At 48.1% G+C, this 18,177-nt stretch overlaps 1 protein-coding gene across 1 annotated transcript; it reads right to left on the reverse strand.

The window, feature by feature from the left end:
• Positions 1-1,125: 1,125 nt before the first annotated feature.
• On the reverse strand, positions 1,126-17,099 carry LOC107293382 (heat shock cognate 71 kDa protein). Its single transcript, XM_015822532.1, has 9 exons — positions 17,028-17,099; positions 12,208-12,417; positions 9,646-9,851; positions 8,735-8,887; positions 7,739-8,294; positions 6,006-6,208; positions 4,293-4,491; positions 3,903-4,135; positions 1,126-1,646 (listed from the first exon to the last, which is right to left on the reverse strand). The coding sequence occupies exons 2-9, from the start codon at positions 12,410-12,412 to the stop codon at positions 1,455-1,457; spliced, it is 1,947 nt and encodes a 648-aa protein (XP_015678018.1). The 5' UTR covers positions 12,413-12,417; positions 17,028-17,099; the 3' UTR covers positions 1,126-1,454.
• Positions 17,100-18,177: the final 1,078 nt, after the last annotated feature.

Below are 18,177 nucleotides of genomic sequence, written 5' to 3' on the forward strand. Positions count from 1 at the left end.
TTGGTACAGCTTGGTGATGATGGGGTTGCACACATTCTGCAGCTCTTTCTGCTGATGCTCATATTCATCTTTTTCTGCCATCTGGGAAAGGCAAATAAATAAATAAATAAATAAATGGGAGGGCCCCAATCAGAACAACCGAATGCAAGCAAGCAGAAAATGACTGTCTTGTTGTCACTTCTAACAAGAAATCCAGGCTGGGACCTTCAGGGTTCATAAAAAAACTGCCAAAGCAGAGTGGCATGTCATACGTAGGATGCCAACTAACTGCCTTTAGGTTTCGTTTACTTATATTTTGTTTTTAAGACTTTTTATTCCACCTTTAATATTTTTATAAATAACTCCAGGCGGCAAACATACCTTCCTCCCTCTTATTTGCCGAGCCCTGAAGACCCATCTATTCCGTGCGGCCGGCCTGGCGTAGTTTGATTATGTTTTAGTGGGGGTTTTGTATGGGGTATTTTAGAGCAGGCCTGTTATTTAATTTGATTTTAGAACAGAAACTTGCATATATTTATCGTGGTTTTTATTACCGCCTGTTCACCGCCCTGAGTCCCGTAAGGGAGATAGGGCGGTATATAAATTCAATAAATAATAATAATAATAACAACAACAACAACCCTTTGAGGTGGGCTGGACTGAGAGACAGGGACCTGCCCAGAATCACCCAGTCGGCTTTCATGCCTAAAGCGGGATTAGAATTCACCGTCTCCTGGTGATTGGTGCAGAATCACCCAGTCGGCTTTCATGCCTAAGGTGGGACTAGAACTTACAGTCTCCTTGTGATTGGCCCAGAATCACCCAGCTGCCTTTCATGCCTAAGGTGGGACTAAAACTCCCTATTGCCTAGTGCCTCAATCACTAGACCAGGGGTAGGCCACCTTGGCTCTTTTATGACTCGTGGACTTTAACTCCCAGAATTCCTGAGCCAGCCATGCTGAGGGGAAAGGGAGAGGTTTCCAAGCTGAGCCATGCTGGCTCAGGAATTATGGGAGGTGAAGTCCACCAGTCATAAAAGAGCCAAGGTTGCCTTACCCCTGCCCTAGGCCGCTTTATGACTCATGGACTTCAACTCCCAGAATTCCTGAGCCAGCCATGCTNCAAACCACAGCGGCACAAAAGGGGTGGGGGTTGACAGAAGTGCAATAATTTATTCACATGAACATCATTTGGAAATCTCAATTTGGCAGTTGGGAGAGAGGTGTGGCACCGTTAACGGAGCGGAGAAAGAAGGCGGGAAGGGGAAGAGAAAGAAAAAAAGCAAAATAAGGAAGCTGTGTGAAGGTAGAAAGAGACGGGCGCACGGAGACACAGAGGCATCCCGAACAGGCAGGAGGCAACAGCTGAAATGAAGCAGAACCAACGATGGTTCTTCTTTGAAAGATAAGTTGCGTTTCTTCTTTGTCTTCACCCACCCAACCCTTCTTGGCAGGGCTTCAAGCAGAGGCAGGAGCTTAATCCACCTCCTCGATGGTGGGACCAGAAGACCCGCCTCCAGCTCCTCCAGCGCCAGGGAAGCCCCCAGGCATCCCACCCGGCATCCCTCCGGGCATCCCTCCAGCTCCTTGGTACAGCTTGGTGATGATGGGGTTGCACACATTCTGCAGCTCTTTCTGCTGATGCTCATATTCATCTTTTTCTGCCATCTGGGAAAGGCAATAAATAAATAAATAAATAAATAAATAAATGGGAGGGCCCCAATGAGAACAACCGAATGCAAGTAAGCAAGCAAGCAGAAAATGACTGTCTTGTTGTCACTTCTAACAAGAAATCCAGGCTGGGACCTTCAGGGTTCATAAAAAACTGCCAAAGCAGAGTGGCATGTCATACGTAGGATGCCAACGAACTGCCTTTAGGTTTCATTTACTTATATTTTGTTTTTAAGACTTTTTATTCCACCTTTAATATTTTTATAAATAACTCCAGGCGGCAAACATACCTTCCTCCCTCTTATTTGCCGAGCCCTGAAGACCCATCTATTCCGTGCGGCCGGCCTGGCGTAGTTTGATTATGTTTTAGTGGGGGTTTTGTATGGGGTATTTTAATTTTGATTTTGATTTAGAGCAGGCCTGTTATTTAATTTGATTTTAGAACAGAAACTTGCATATATTTATCGTGGTTTTTATTATCGCCTGTTCACCGCCCTGAGTCCCGTAAGGGAGATAGGGCGGTATATAAATTCAATAAATAATAACAACAACAACAACAACAACAACAACCCTTTGAGGTGGGCTGGACTGAGAGACAGGGACCTGCCCAGAATCACCCAGTCGGCTTTCATGCCTAAAGCGGGATTAGAATTCACCGTCTCCTGGTGATTGGTGCAGAATCATCCAGTCGGCTTTCATGCCTAAGGCAGGACTAGAACTTACAGTCTCCTTGTGATTGGCCCAGAATCACCCAGCTGCCTTTCATGCCTAAGGTGGGACTAAAACTCCCTATTGCCTAGTGCCTCAATCACTAGACCAGGGGTAGGCCACCTTGGCTCTTTTATGACTCGTGGACTTTAACTCCCAGAATTCCTGAGCCAGCCATGCTGAGGGAAAAAGGGAGAGGTTTCCAAGCTGAGCCATGCTGGCTCAGGAATTCTGGGAGTTGAAGTCCACCAGTCATAAAAGAGCCAAGGTTGCCTTACCCCTGCCCTAGGCCGCTTTATGACTCATGGACTTCAACTCCCAGAATTCCTGAGCCAGCCATGCTGAGGGGAAAGGGAGAGGTTTCCAAGCTGAGCCATGCTGGCTCAGGAATTCTGGGAGTTGAAGTCCACGAGTCATCAAAGAGTCAAGGTTGCCTATCCCTGCACCAGACCAAATTGGATCTTCCTTCGTTAACAGTAGAAAACAAAAACTCGCTCAAGATTTCTATGCACGGGCAGATAAGGCTTAAATCTGGGACAATCAACCTTTTTTTGAGGTCAAGGGTTGAATTGGGATTTTAGCCGATTATCTCAGCTGCCAGCCAGTGACTGGGAGACCAACATCAAAGTGCAATTCAACCACATTTAAAATTAAACTTGACCAGTGGTTTCCGAGTGAAGCAAGTCTGGTTTAGTTGCTAATGCTTAAATAGGTGTCCCGGAAGTAGGAACCACATTTAGGAAATTTCCTGGGGCAGATCTGAAAGGGGAGAGAAAGGATTGCCTTCAGACATATTAGATCCAAATCACTTGGTGGCCACAGCTGCCCCCTAGTGAACCAAAAATGAAACACCCAAGAGCTAAATCTTTAAGACCAATGAAGATATGTCAACTTCAACGTTGGCTGAAGAATTCTGGGAATTGAGGTCCACCCATCTTAAGGTGGCCAAGGTTGAGAAACACTGATCTGGATGCTATGGAGACAACCCTCCTCACTTGTCAGGAGACAAGTGGACTTTAATCAGGAATGCCACTGGGTGATTCACATACAATTTTGACACTACACCAGGGGTAGGCAACCTTGGCTCTTTTATGACTCGTGGATTTCAACTCCCAGAATTCCTGAGCCAGCCGTGCTGAGGGGAAAGGGAGAGGTTTCCATGCTGAGCCATGCTGGCTCAGGAATTCTGGGAGTTGAAGTCCACGAGTCATGAAAGAGCCAAGGTTGCCTACCCCTGCACTACACCAAGGGAGAAGACCCAAGATAATCTGGGGGAAAAGCCAGTATAAATTTGTATTTGCAAGTGATCTAGGATCAGTTCATAGAAAAAACCAAGTACCTACAACAGCTGGAGGCTTTGCTCCACTCTGGTTATATTGGCTGGGAATGCGGGCAGTTGCGATTCAGTAACGTGACAAAGTCTCTAAAAGTATAATTATAAAGCCCGAGATCCTACAGCTTTGTGAAGAACCCCCATGGAAACAACTCAGCAGGAAAGAACAGGATTTAACCAACATCACCAGCCTTCCCTGCCCCTTCACACACCTGGTTCCTGTCCAGCCAGGAAATGACCTCATTGCATTTATCCAGGATCTTCTGCTTGTCCTCTGGAGTCAGCTTGTCCTTCAGCTTCTCGTCTTCTGCAGTGCTCTTCATGTTGAAGGCCAGAGACTCTAAGGAGTTCTTTGCAGCTATCTTCTCCCGCTGGACCTCGTCCTCAGCCTTGTACTGTTCTGCTTCTTGGACCATGCGTTCAATCTCCTCTTTGCTAAGACGGCCTGGGGGGGGGGGGAGAAGGAAAAGAGAAATTAGCACGAGATAAAAACAAAACAAGATTCGCTGCAAATCAACCCTTTTCTGAAGCCGGTTACCTTCTGACTGGGCTGGGGTTTCAATTTCTGAAACCGACTGGACCAGGGTGGACCAGCACCTCACCTTTATCATTGGTAATGGTGATCTTGTTCTCCTTGCCCGTGCTCTTGTCAGCAGCAGATACGTTGAGGATCCCATTGGCATCGATGTCAAAGGTCACTTCGATCTGGGGAACGCCCCGAGGAGCAGGCGGGATGCCCGTCAATTCAAACTTGCCCAGCAAATTATTGTCTTTGGTCATGGCACGCTCACCCTCGTACACCTGTCGTCACAAAACAAGCAGGGTAGAAAGTCAAGCTTGAGACCTTTATTACCAACCAAGAGTTTGATAAAAGAAAACACTCTGGCATCTGGAGTTTGGTTTTTACGGGGTGGCATTAATTTACTGTCAAGAAATTTTGGCAGCTACATGCCTCTTCGTTTCTTCTTGCCATTAGAGTTTAAAAAACTTTAAAAGTTTTTAGATGGAGAAATGAAACGTTGTTGATTTTGCTAACTACTGTAAGAGCCTGAGTCATTTCCAAGGACACTGAAGCAGGTGCCGAAGAAAAGCAGACGGTTCCCATAACAAAGGGAAACTGTTTACAGTGACTATGTGAAAGGGTGGAGGGGGGGCTTGGACGATGAGACTGTTGTTTAATTCTTTAATCTGATGTCTGGGAACCTCAGAGTGAATTTTGCCTTCGACAGTACTATGCCGTGTATTCAATATACAGTAAGAATTCCGGAACTGGATTGAGCCTGTTGGATTTATTTGGATTCTCGAGCTGGATGTTGACATTTACCCTTCAGCCTAGCATCTATTTTATGGGTTCCTTAACCAAGTTGACAATATAGCTCGCTGGAGAAGACTCCAATGTTGGGAAACGTGAAAAAAAAGGGGGGGAGGGAAAAGGACAACTGGCAGCCAAGTGGATAGATTTAGTTAAGGTAGGGATGAAGGTTAAGTGACCGCTAACTGTCAACAATGATCTGATGGCATGTAATCGTCACCATGACCAGACTAACAAGTAGATGCCATCTGAAACCCTTTTGGAACTGGTACCAGTAAGCTAGGGGAGAGATCCGTGCAGCCGTTTTATCCCTTCTCCCAAAGCTATGTCACTTTGCACATATGGAACCAGGTAAAAGGTTGGATAATTTCTTTCTGAAGTTTGGTTTTACAAGCGGATTCTCCTGCTCACCAGAAAACTATCATTCTTTGCACGCTCAAAGGTCATTTGAGTTTTGAAAAATAAAATAAAATAAATCCTAAACCATCTTCCTTTTCCATCTATGTCAGGGATGTCAAACTCAATTTCATTGAGGGCCGCATCAGCATTGCGGTTGCCCTGGGGGGTGGGTGGGGGTGGCCAGAGTGGGTGCAGCCTACTGGGTGGGCGTGGCCAGTTCTACATCATTCACATCAAGGGTGCCTATGGGGGCCTGGGCAGGAGTGGGACAGATCTGAGGGTCTCTGGCAGAAGGGGGTGGGACCGGGGCAAGTGCCAAGGCATGGTCCACTGGGGCAAGTGCCAAGATGGCCACCACAAAATTGTACATTGGCTCCCGGCTGGCCTGGGCCAGGGCCAAGGCAGCGGGGGCCGTTCCCTCACTGTTCCCAGGATGGCTTCACGGGTCACATGAAACCACTTCGCGGGCCGCAACCGGCCCCCGGGGCCTTGTGTTTGACATGTCTGATCTATGTCTTCTATGGTCCTTGGCTTCTTAGCCATCAATCCTTATGTTCTTCTACCAATTCCCAGCGCCATCCTGCCGTGATGCAACGTCGCTTACCTGAATAAGCACTCCAGGCTGGTTGTCGGAGTAAGTGGTGAAGGTCTGGGTTTGTTTGGTGGGGATGGTGGTGTTTCGCTTGATGAGGGCCGTCATCACCCCACCTGCAGTCTCAATGCCCAGGGAAAGAGGGGTGACATCCAAAAGGAGGAGGTCTTGCACGTTTTCAGACTTGTCCCCACACAAGATGGCAGCCTGGACAGCTGGAAGAGCAAAGCAGGAAAGCTGGTCAAGATCTAACCCTGCATCCCCTAGGACAGTGATGGCGAACCTTTTAGAGACCGAGTGCCCAAACCACAACCCCAAACCCACTTATTTATCGCAAAGTGCCAGGGCCGCATCAGCATTGTGGTGCCCTCAGGGGGGGAGGGCATGGCCCATTGGGTGGGCTTGACTAGGGTGGGCATGGCCACCTCGATGTTGCTCATGGGGGGACACCTGTGGGGGCCGGGCAGGGGGAGATCCAGGGGGTCTCTGGCAGGTGGGGTGGTGGACAGGAGGCCCAGCATAGATGGGAGAGAGGCACGCAATCCTAGCTGGGACTGGGGGGCCATGACACCGATGGGGATCCAGTTTTTCCTGCTCCGGGTGGCCTTTGGCTTGCTGGGTGTGGGCCTGCTCTACCATCTCTACTTGAGCTTGCTAGCTGGCTGCGTCGCCTCCTTTATGCTGGGTGGGGCTGCTGTTCCGGGCGGCGGCAGCAGCCTAATGGACCTTGGAGGTCATCTAGTCCAATCCCCTGCTCAGGCAGGAAACCATATACCAGTGATGGCGAATCTTTTAGAGACTGAATGCCCAAACTGCAACCCAAAACCCACTTATGCATCGTCAAGTGCCAGGTAGGTGTGGCCCATTGGCTGGGTGTGGCCAATTGGGTGGTCGTGGCTGCAGTGGTAATGGCAGACTGGGTGGGAGTAAAAAGTTCAATCAATCAATTCCAACTTTGCAAGATCTTTTTTTTCCCCACGAGAAGTTGAAATTGACTGATTGAACCTTTTTTTTTTTTTGCACACGGCAGCGGAGGCCTAAAGCGAAAAGGTTGTATAAAACCCAGCTGAAGGCCTAGGACTGGGCGATGGCGCGCGTGCCCACAGAGAGGGGTCTGAGTGCCGCCTCTGGCACCTGTGCCATAGGTTCGCCACCACTGCCCTAGAATAGCTAACTGGATCTTCCTAGGAAGCAACAAATGCAATGTCCCAACAGTGCTTTTTCAAAAGGCAACTGGATTTTGTTTTTCCCTTGAAGATGTTTCACTTCTCATCCAAGAAGCTTCTTCAGTTCTGCAGAAGCTTCTTGGATGAGAAGTGAATTACTTTCAGGGAAAAACAAAACCGAGTTGTCTTTTGAAAAAGCACCTTTTTGTGATGACCTGGATGACTGAGAACCTCCAGAGATGTTCAACAAATGCACTAGGACTTCCTTTCCATTTACACTAGGGGTGTCCAGCCTTGACAACGTGAAAGACCTGTGGACTTCAACTCCCAGAAGCCCCCAATCAGCTATGCTGGCTGGGGAATTCTGGGAGTTGAAGTCCACAGGTCTTCAAGTTGCCAAGTTTGGAGACACCTCTGGTTCACACCATACAATGGATTTACCTATAAACAATAAGGCACGGCTTAACCAACCAGGTCTTCGCATATCATGAACAAGGTCATGTCCTAAGCTGGACGCAGAAGGTTCCCACTTCTCTGTTTCTTACTCCATCACAATACGCTGCCCCTTTCTGTGATTACCTGCTCCATAAGCCACTGCTTCATCTGGATTGATGCTCTTGTTGAGCTCCCTGCCGTTGAAGAAGTCCTGCAAAAGCTTCTGGATCTTGGGAATGCGGGTTGAGCCCCCCACCAGCACTATGTCGTGGACCTGGGCCTTGTCCAACTTGGCATCCCGCAAAGCCTTCTCCACCGGCTCCAGGGTGCCCCGGAAGAGGTCAGCATTCAGCTCCTCAAAGCGAGCCCGGGTGATGGAGGTGTAGAAGTCAATACCCTCATAGAGGGAGTCAATTTCAATGGAAGCCTGGGTGGAGGAGCTGAGGGTGCGCTTGGCCCGCTCGCAAGCCGTGCGCAGCCGCCGGACGGCCCGCTTATTGTCCGTGATGTCCTTCTTATGCTTGCGCTTGAATTCTGACACAAAGTGGTTCACCATGCGATTGTCAAAATCCTCGCCACCCAGGTGAGTGTCTCCAGCTGTCGATTTCACTTCAAAGATGCCATCCTCAATCGTCAGAATGGACACATCAAAGGTGCCACCACCCAGGTCAAAAATGAGGACATTTCGCTCACCACCCACCTGAAAACAAGAGAACCCAATGAGTTGAAAACGGGAAACTTATTTTGCACGGATATCCATATCCTTGGACAGGGGTACGCAACCTTGGCTTTTATGACTCGTGGACTTCAACTCCCAGAATTCCTGAGCCACCATGGCAACCTCTCCCCTTCCCCTCAGCATGGCTGGCTCAGGAATTCTGGAAGTTGAAGTCCACAAGTCATAAAAGAGCCAAGGTTGCCTACCCCTGTCCTAGGACAAAGTACAAAGTAGATCTAGACCGGCTCAAATACAAAGTAGATCTAGACCGGCTCAAATACCAGAGATTATTCTCCATGTTAATGTTCTCCCGGTATAGTAGTCTATATCTTCCAATTGAAGCTGGATAAGATCTGGTAAGTGCCAATAAACTCATCTTGCCATTAAAAACCCAAACACATGCAGGAATGTTGCATCCATACCTTTTTATCCAGACCATACGCAATGGCTGCTGCGGTGGGTTCGTTGATGATGCGAAGAACATTCAGGCCAGCAATGGTGCCGGCATCTTTGGTGGCTTGCCGCTGAGAGTCGTTAAAATAAGCTGGGACTGTGATTACTGCATTGGTAATCGTCTGTGGCGGAGGGAAGGAAAGATCAGGTCAGTGAAAAGTAATACGGTCCCTCTCCACGTTACTTCGGACGAGAAAATGAGCAGAAATCTCACTATTAACGCCTTCATCTTATAAGCTTCCTACTTCCTTTCTTTGAGCTAAAAACAAGATCCGGAGTTCAAAATGTAGCATCTTTAGCCTCCAAACGCCTCTGCTTCTTTCCATTCCTTTGTAGGATAATTCTTGGGACAGAATATCATTGCACCATGCCAGAGGTCAGTTCGTTTTCGAACTGATATTTTATCACCAGGGGCCGAGTACAGAGGCAGTCCTTGGCTTACGACCGCAACTGAGCCTGTTGCTAAGCGAGACAGCTGTTCAGTGAATTTTGCCCCATTTGACCATCTTTCTTACCACGGTTGTTAAATGAATCACTCAGTTGCTAAGTGAATCTGGATTCCCCAGTGACTGCTCGTCAGAAGATTGCAAAAAGGCGATCAGACGATCCCGGGACACTGCAACTGTCGCAGATATGAGCCAGTTGCCAAGTGTCCAAATTTCGATCACATGACCCTGGGGACGCTGCAACGGTCTTTGAGTATGAAAAAAAGGCCATAAGTCACTTTTTTTCAGTGCCATTGTAACTCTGAATGGTCACCAAATGAACTGTTGTAACTCGAGGACTACCTGTATATAGCATTATTGTCTCCTCTGCATCGTTTCTCCTGCAGGCCAGATACACACCCAGGCTTGAGAAGGCTTCCCTTGTTGTCACTCACCTTGCCCAGGTAAGCCTCTGCAACTTCCTTCATCTTGGTGAGCACCATAGAGGAGATCTCTTCAGCGTAGAAAGACTTCTCCTCACACTTATATTCCACTTGCACCTTGGGCCGCCCCCCGTCGTTGATCACTTGGAAAGGCCAGTGTTTCATGTCGGAGTGCACTATGGGATCGTCGTAACGTCGGCCAATCAGGCGCTTGGCATCTGAGAAGGGAGAAGATTCAAAGCACTGAAGGCTTCCCTCAGCAAGACACAGCCTCCCTCAAAAGGGAAGAACGTCTTGAACAGGGGGTCTTCAACCTTGGCCCTTTTATGACTTGTGGACTTCAACTCCCAGAATTCCTGAGCCAGCCATGCTGAGGGGAAAGGGAGAGGTTTCCAAGCTGAGCCATGCTGGCTCAGGAATTCTGGGAGTTGAAGTCCACGAGTCATAAGAGAGCCGAGGTTGCCTATCCCTGCACTAGACCTGTGGACTTCAACTCCCAGAATTCCTGAGCCAGCATGGCTTACCATGGAAACCTCTCCCTTTCCCCTCAGCATGGCTGGCTCAGGAATTCTGGGAGTTGAAGTCCACAAGTCATAAAAGGGCCAGGGTTGAAGACCCCTGGTCTTGAACGTCACCAGGCCTACGGTCAATCTTTTCTAGCAGGGGCGGGCAAGTTCCAAATTTGTGTTTTAACTCTGATTTTTATGGCTAAGCCTCTGCAGATTTATTAAACAGTGAAAAGCAACAAGATACTTGAGATCAAACAGCTCTCTTGTCACCCCAGTGGTGGTGACAACGTGGAAGACATTGTATTTCATGGAGTTAAGTGACGGATTTGATTTCTTCTTAAGTTTAAAAGTTTTGAGCTCTTTCTGAGCTAACCTGCTTGCTGGATAAAGAAAGGGGGGGGAATCTATGGCTGCAAAGTTTTTCTTATCAGTGAAAAGTCTCAGACTTTCTGTTCCTATCCCAGAGTCATGTGCCTGCCACGCATTCAAGGTCAGGTCTTGTGACCAAAGGGCATGAAGTCCTGGTGCCAAATTTTAATAAAAACCTTGGTACTGGCCCTTAAGCTGGGAACGCTGCACAGAATTTAACATTGAGTACTTTGGAAGTTAGCTGTCCATGTGGCCTCTGTGTTGCTGTTTATTAAGGAGCTCCTGAGAGTTTATAACAGGGGTGTCAAACTCAATTTCATTTCAGGGCCACATCAGCATTATGGCTGCCCACGGGGTGTGTGTGTGGCCAGGGTGGGTGGGCATGGAGTGGGTGTGGCCTACTGGGTGGGCATGGCCAGCTCTACATCGTTCAAATCAAGGGTGCCTGTGGGGCAGGAGTGGGGACGGATCTGAGGGTCTCTGGCAGAAGGGGGTGGGACCGGAGCAAGCGCCAAGGCATGGTCCATTTCTTCATTCCTCACAAAGGGTGACACCTCCCCAGCATGCACCCAGGGGCTGGGGCCGACACAGCAGGGGCTGGTTCCTTATTGTTTCCGGACAACCTTGTGGAGCTAAGACTGAATGCATTTCAGCATAGATAGCCACCACAAAATTGTACATTGGCTCCCGGCCGGCCTGGGCCAGGGCCAAGGCAGAGGGGGCCGTTCCCTCACTGTTTCCAGGATGGCTTCGCAGGCCACATGAAACCACTTCGCAGGCCGCATCCGGCCCTTGTGTTTGACATGCCTGTTTTATAAGATAAGAAAATATTTGCAGCTCAGGGTTGAACTGTGGGGTCCTTGGTGCTCTCTGAGCTTGGTAGTTTTCTTGCAGACGTTTCATGACCCAACTAGGTAACATCATCGATGCTAAAACGAGGTGGAGTTGGCTCTTTAGTGGCTTGTCCTGTCAGTGTTGGTGGGAGTGGATGTTGCTTCCCAACAAGCCTCAATCAAGGAACCTACAAGTACACTCCCACCAATATTGACAGGACAAGCCACTAGCATACAAAATAGTAGCAAATCCTTTCTAGCACTGATGATGTTACCAAGTTTGGTTAGGAAATGTCTGCAAGAAAACAACCAAACTCAGAGAGCAGCAAAGACCCCCAGTTTATAAGAGATTTGGGTATCATCTTGTTTTGGTATGTGATGGTGGCGGCGAAGTGGTTAGAATGCAGTATTGCGGGCAAACTCTGCCCACTGCCAGTAGTTCGATCCTGACCGGCTCAAGGCCGACTCAGCCTTCCATCCTTCCGAGGTCGGGAAAATGAGGACCCAGATTATTGGGGACAATATGCCAAGTCTGTGAACCACTTGGAGAATGCTGTAAAGCACTACGAAGCGGCGTAGAAGTGCTATTGCTAGGTATGCTTTTAATGTTATGCTTTTAGCTCTGTTTGCTTGAATTAATAATAAAGCTTAAAATCTCTGGGTCCAAAAGAATCAATTTCCCGGAAATCGCTGCCTTGACCCTTGGCAAAAACAGGCCTGGTCCTTCCAAGAACCTCTCGTTGTTTCTACAGCCTTTCCCCAACTAAGAGGCCTACAGAGATTTTTGATTTTCATCTCCCCACAATTCCTTAGACCTCTGGCCTCAATTCCTGGCATAAGTAGGCCCAGTTTCGCCCTCTTACCAAAGACAGTGTTGGTGGGATTCATGGCCACTTGATTCTTGGCAGCGTCACCAATGAGGCGCTCTGTGTCTGTGAAAGCCACGTAGCTGGGTGTGGTGCGGTTGCCCTGGTCATTGGCGATGATCTCCACCTTGCCATGCTGGAAAACGCCTACGCAGGAGTAGGTGGTCCCCAAATCAATGCCGACAGCTGGACCCTTGGACATGTTGCCTAGAAAAAGAGGCCTGTTATAGGTTAATACAGAAATTCTCAAGAGAGCATCTCATTTCTCAGCCTCCGTCTTCCTATCTGCAATTGGGAACAAACATTGGGTGACTGCAGTTGGAAGGCTGTTAGGCAGGGGTCTTCAAACTTGGGCCTTTTATGACTTGTGGACTTCAACTCCCAGAATTCCTCAGCCAGGCACGTTGGCTGGAAGGCTGTTAGGCAGCGGCCTTCAAACTTGGCCCTTTTGTGACCTGTGGACTTCAACTCCCAGAATTCCTGAGCCAGCATGGCTTACCATGGAAACCTCTCCCTTTCCCCTCAGCATGGCTGGCAAAGGAATTCTGGGAGTTGAAGTCCACGAGTCATAAAAGGGCCAGGTTTGAAGACCCCTGCTGTTAGGCATGCTTTTGACATGCTCTGCAAAGCCCTTGTTTTGCCACTGGCTTCCTTGGAAGGAAGAAAGGACCTTGAGCATCGTTCAATGAACTTTTAGCATGTGAATGGCGTTTGCTAGATAGAAAATAATCTTCACTTAGCGTCACGTTGCTCTTTGGCTTGGGTTTCTAAAGACTTCTTTTGCCAAGCCATCTTTTTCTTCTAGAAACAGGAATGGCTAGGAAAAAAAACCCCTCCCTCTTTATTTCAAGGCTTGCTCTGCACCCCCCTTTGCTAACTAGCAAGAGATTTTCTGGATTGTCACAAAGATTTGGAGAGAACAGGAAGTGCATTTGCTTTTAAGCAAGACAAAATAATCCTTTTTTGTAATTTAGATCCAAGTTCCAGATTAAGGGTTCATTTATATAGGGAAAAATAGCTCCCATTTAGGTCTAAGACAGGGGTAGGCAACCTTGGCTCTTTTACGACTCGTGGACTTCAACTCCCAGAATTCCTGAGCCAGCATGGAAACCTCTCCCTTTTCCCTCAGCATGACTGGCTCAGGAATTCTGGGAATTGAAGTCCACGAGTCATAAAAGAGCCAAGGTTGCCTACTCCTGGTCTAAGCTCTCATTCCAGGATAAACAATAGGCTAAGCAACAGTCTGGACCACGGGGCCAAGTCTCCAAGATGAGGGATAAGATATGGGTTAAATCTCTAAGACTCTTATTTTTTAAAAAAGCAGCCATTCAATTCTCCCATTTTCTCCCTCTTATGAATCCACATTTTGTTATGGTGCAGCAAATGTTTTGCATGCACAAAGTATTTTTAATTGGCTGGGGCCCCCTGCAGGAAATATTTCAGAACTGCACAAAAATTGGAAATCCTAAATAACTGGGGAAAAAATCAAACAGAAGAGCCACTGAAGGTTTGCATTTTAACTGTGCAAGAATTTAAAATAGCCAAAGAATTCTGCACATGCTCGCAATTCGGTGTCTTCTGAATTTCCTGGATTGGGGGGGGGGGGAGAAGGAGCTCATTTAAAGAAGTGAATGGTAGACACACATACCTAGCTGTCTTAAAATTATTCCTGCGTGCCCAGATTTAAAACAGCGAATTAAGAAAATGCTTTTACAAATGCAATTTAAGAAAAAAAAAAAAGCAACTGTCAATTTGTTAGGCAGATGTCGGTTGGAAAGATCACAGCCCTGCCTTTCAAAACCCAGCTGTCAAGCTGTAAAATAAGAAAAGGAAGACTTTTAGCAACTGCAATCCCAAGATCTAACTCACAGCTTCCAAACAATGTTCTCTGAGCAGGAAGCAGGTTTTTAAAAATGCTGTTGGGCTACCCAAGATAAGATGGGGGGGGGGGAGAAAAACCTCACTAACAGCCCCACCCTGCTCAGCCATGCCAGGGACTACACTTCAAAAAAAGACTTGCGCCACTGACTTGCTTTGCAGGCTCCCCCCCCTCCCCACCAAACTTGCTTCCAGAATAGGAAAGATTTTTCTAGAACTCCACCAGTGGGCTGGCTGGGAGACTGCAGCTGCAGCAATTCCAAACAGCTGGCAACTACACAGCTCCAAACCACACAAGCCCCAGCAAGGTTAGGCAGATAATTCTGCAACTTTAGCTAAAGTACCCCTGCTTCAAAAGAAAAAAAAGGATTAATTCTGAAAACTAGACCTAAAGGTGCTTTTTTTATTTTTTAAAGGCAACTGGATTTTTTTAAAGTTTTGTTTTTCTTTTGAAAAATGTTTGGCTCCTCATCTCGGAAGTTTTTTTCAGTTCTTCGATAAGAAGCAAAAGGTTTCCAAAAGGAAAAAAAAAGTTCCACCTTTGGGATAACCATGACCTGGATGATTGAGACTCTCCATAGAGATTCAACCTCACTGGATTTTCTTGTATTGCTGGCAAGAGACCTGTAAATCTCACAGGACTGGTAGATCTTTCATAAACAGCCTCAACCCAACAGCCTCAATAGAAGAAATAAAGAAAGAAGAAAAAAGAAATAAGCAACAGGGCCAAGTTCCCAGACCATTTTAAAGACTTTTACTCAATTCTGGGACTTATGCCTTGTTTGTATCTCCAGAACAGAGCCCCTATTTCAGGGGTCTTCAAACTGGGCCCTTTTATGACTTGTGGACTTCAATTCCCAGAATTCCTCAGCCAGCCTGCCTGGCTGAGGAATTCTGGGAGTTGAAGTCCACAAGTCATAAAAGGGCCCAGTTTGAAAACCCCTGCCCTATTTCATCTGTCAGAGCAATAAGGCTCTCTGGGATTTGTGTGACTAAAAACTGAGGCAAAAATCTCAGAATCCAGGAGAGTGGGAAAAACCAGGTTAATGCTTAGAAAGAACCAAGTCCTAACTACTCCTTGATATAGTTTTAACTTTTCAGGCTGAAAAATCTGTTTTCCTAAGAGCACAGATATAGAACTGCTGCTCAGGATTTTGTGTTTTTTAATCAATCAACGCTGCTCAAAACCCACAAACTTGCTTCCAAAATAAAACCTTACAATTAGTTTCTCAAACTTTATTCTGGCCGGGAGATCATAATCCAAAGTCTTCACTTCAGCCCAAATCTTATATTATTTTTTAAAAAAGTCCAAAAAATAGACAGAGGCTTTCTATTTCCATTGATTTAACCTTTCCCAGTGGGAAAAAAAAAATTTCTGGCTGAAGTGCGTCATAAAAATAATCTTTTAAGTAATACAGAAAGAATGAAGACAATTGCCTGCCATTAAGGCAATGAACTTTTTTCTTTTTAAAACAGGTCATAAATTACAAAAGAGAGGCAAGACTTTAAATTAAGCCCACCACAATGGCAGGATAAGCAAGTTATTAAAAAAACAAAAACAAACCCAATTATTATTATTTTTTTGAAGACAAATGGCGCAATCTAATAATCCCTCTGCCTATTTGCTTATGAATTGAAGTATTTATTTAAAGCGGCCCTCCCAGGCAAGTTTCATTTTATTCCGACCCGGGATTGATCACCCTGAATGAATCCGTGTTAATAATTTGGGAGTTCCGGGGTTTTACAAGGAATGCGATCCAATTCCCAGCTCTTTCCATTTGCCCGTGCGCAACAGACCCTTTTCTGCGCGCAGTTGCAGCACGAAATCCTCCCGAGCTGTGATCAGATGGCTCAAGTCAAAGTGACTTAAAATAAAGGGAAAAAAAAGTGAAAGGGATTGTGGTTCCGGCTTTATGCAACGTCTATGTGGGATACCAGCTCTTTTTTTGGTGAGAAGGGGGGGGGGAGCTTCCCGTCGGACAGAGACCAGACCTTCTCGATGCTTCCGCTGCATTCTTCAGCAACAGGATAGCAAAGGGTTAAAGACTGCAAAGCAAAAACCAACTGCGTGCAAAAGGGGAAAAAAACCCCCCACTTTGCAATAATAAACCGTCTTTTTCCCGAGGCTGCAAGCAAAAAGAACCCCCCCTTTTTCCGGTGGGCGGGGGGGGGGGATCTAGGGGGAACTAGCTTATGCCACCCCACCCCTCCAAGTCTCTCTCTCTTTTCCAAGTCTCTCTAAGGAACAAACAGGATGTAGTGGGAATTCCGACGTGTCCAACAGCAAATCGGGGAGTTTTCAGCGAAGGCGGTAAGGATCACCCGCGTCTGAGGTCTCTCCCGCACCATTCCCACGTTCAAGTCTCCCCTTTCCCCCCCCCTACGACCCCTTAGGCCAGCCTAATCGGTAGACTCAACCCTGCCCTCTTTTTTTTCCCCCCAACGCAATAGCCCTTCGATTCTTAAGACCGCACGAAACACGGGCGCCCCTTCCTAAACTCGCCCTCGTCAGCGTTCACACCGACACGCTTCTTCTCCCGCCAACCGAATCAGCCCGCTGCTTTCCAACCGTTAAAAGGCAGATAGAGCCCAAGCAAAACGGGCGGGCTCCACCCGCGGGCGCCTAACTCTGCAAAAAAGGGAGCCGCGGGCCCGACTTCAAGGCAACTTTCAACAACTTGCTCCAAAGGCGGCGGGCGCGTCGTGCGAACGAGACCGGCGGGCCAGTAGTTAACCCGCTGCGGGTTCGCGGACGGGCGGCCGCGCGCGCGCGCGCGCTTGCACGGGCAGGAAAAGAAGCCGAGACCTTGCAAATAATAATAATATTAATAATAATGATAGCCCAAAAACCCTCGCGCCGGGCAGGATTCTTTGCACGAGTCGTGGGGATGCGACGCCTCTGCAATTCCTCCTCCTAGCCAACTTGCGCTCCCAGGTACCTTTTTTTTTGCTCTCGTTGCAATCGCTTCTCGTGGAATCCCCAAAGCGCTGCGCGGTCGCTTTGCTTTGCTTTTTTTTCTTTTTAACCCGCCGTTGCAAACCGCCACCCGCTTTCTTGCACGCGTTGCCCGCTCTGCCCGACTTTATAGGCAAGAGCCCCGCTCCCTCCCCGCCCCTTCTAGTACATTCCCCCCGTCCTCCTTCTCCTCCCCCGCACCGCCGGGCTCTGACACTTTGCAGAAGCTTCTCGACTTGGCTGCTTGCTTTCGTCCAATCCGGATTGGCGTCGGCTTGTGCGCCTTGCAAAAAGCGCGCTCCCCGGGCCGAATGTTCAAGAAAAGCTTTGGAAAGCGCGCGCTCCCGCCTTTCCATTGCACGTGCACGTGCACGTACACGTGCACTGGAGCGGGGTGGTGGTGAGGGGGGAGACCCTCTCGTCGTCTCCAAATAAAGCTTCCCGCTGGAAACCTTTCGCTCCCCCCGCCAGCCTCCCCGGGAGCCCCTGAGTTCATTTTCTAATTTTATTCGGGTGCGCAGAAAGGCGGCGGGGGGGGGGGAGGTTTTGCAAAAGGAGGCTATGCTGGCTGAGGAATTCTGGGAGATGAAGTCTTTAAAGTTGTCAAGGTTGCAGACCCCTGGGTTAGGCAGTCTCTAGCCCAGGGGTGGGCAATCTTGGCTCTTTTAGGACTCGTGGACTTCAACTCCCAGAATTCCTGAGCCAGCATGGCTCAGCATGGAAACCTCTCCCTTTCCCCTCAGCGTGGCTGGCTCAGGAATTCTGGGAGTTGAAGTCCACCAGTCATAAAAGAGCCAAGGTTGCCTACCCCTGCCCTAGCCCTTACCAGGGGTAGGCAACCTTGGCTCTTTGATGACTCATGGACTTCAACTCCCAGAATTTCTGAGTCAGCTATGCTGGCTCAGGAATTCTGGGAGTTGAAGTCCACGAGTCATCAAAGAGCCGAGGTTGCCTACTCCTCAAATACCAGTGTCTAGGGCTTAGACCAGGGGTAGGCAACCTCGGCTCTTTTATGACTCATGGACTTCAACTCCCAGAATTCCCAAGTCAGCTGTGCTGACTCGGGAATTCTGGGAGTTGAAGTCCATGAGTCATAAAAGAGCCGAGGTTGCCTACCCCTGGCCTAGACACTG

The sequence above is a fragment of the Protobothrops mucrosquamatus genome, unplaced genomic scaffold (assembly GCF_001527695.2).
Source record: "Protobothrops mucrosquamatus isolate PMUCROS unplaced genomic scaffold, P.Mucros_1.0 scaffold1600, whole genome shotgun sequence".
NCBI lineage: Eukaryota > Metazoa > Chordata > Lepidosauria > Squamata > Viperidae > Protobothrops > Protobothrops mucrosquamatus.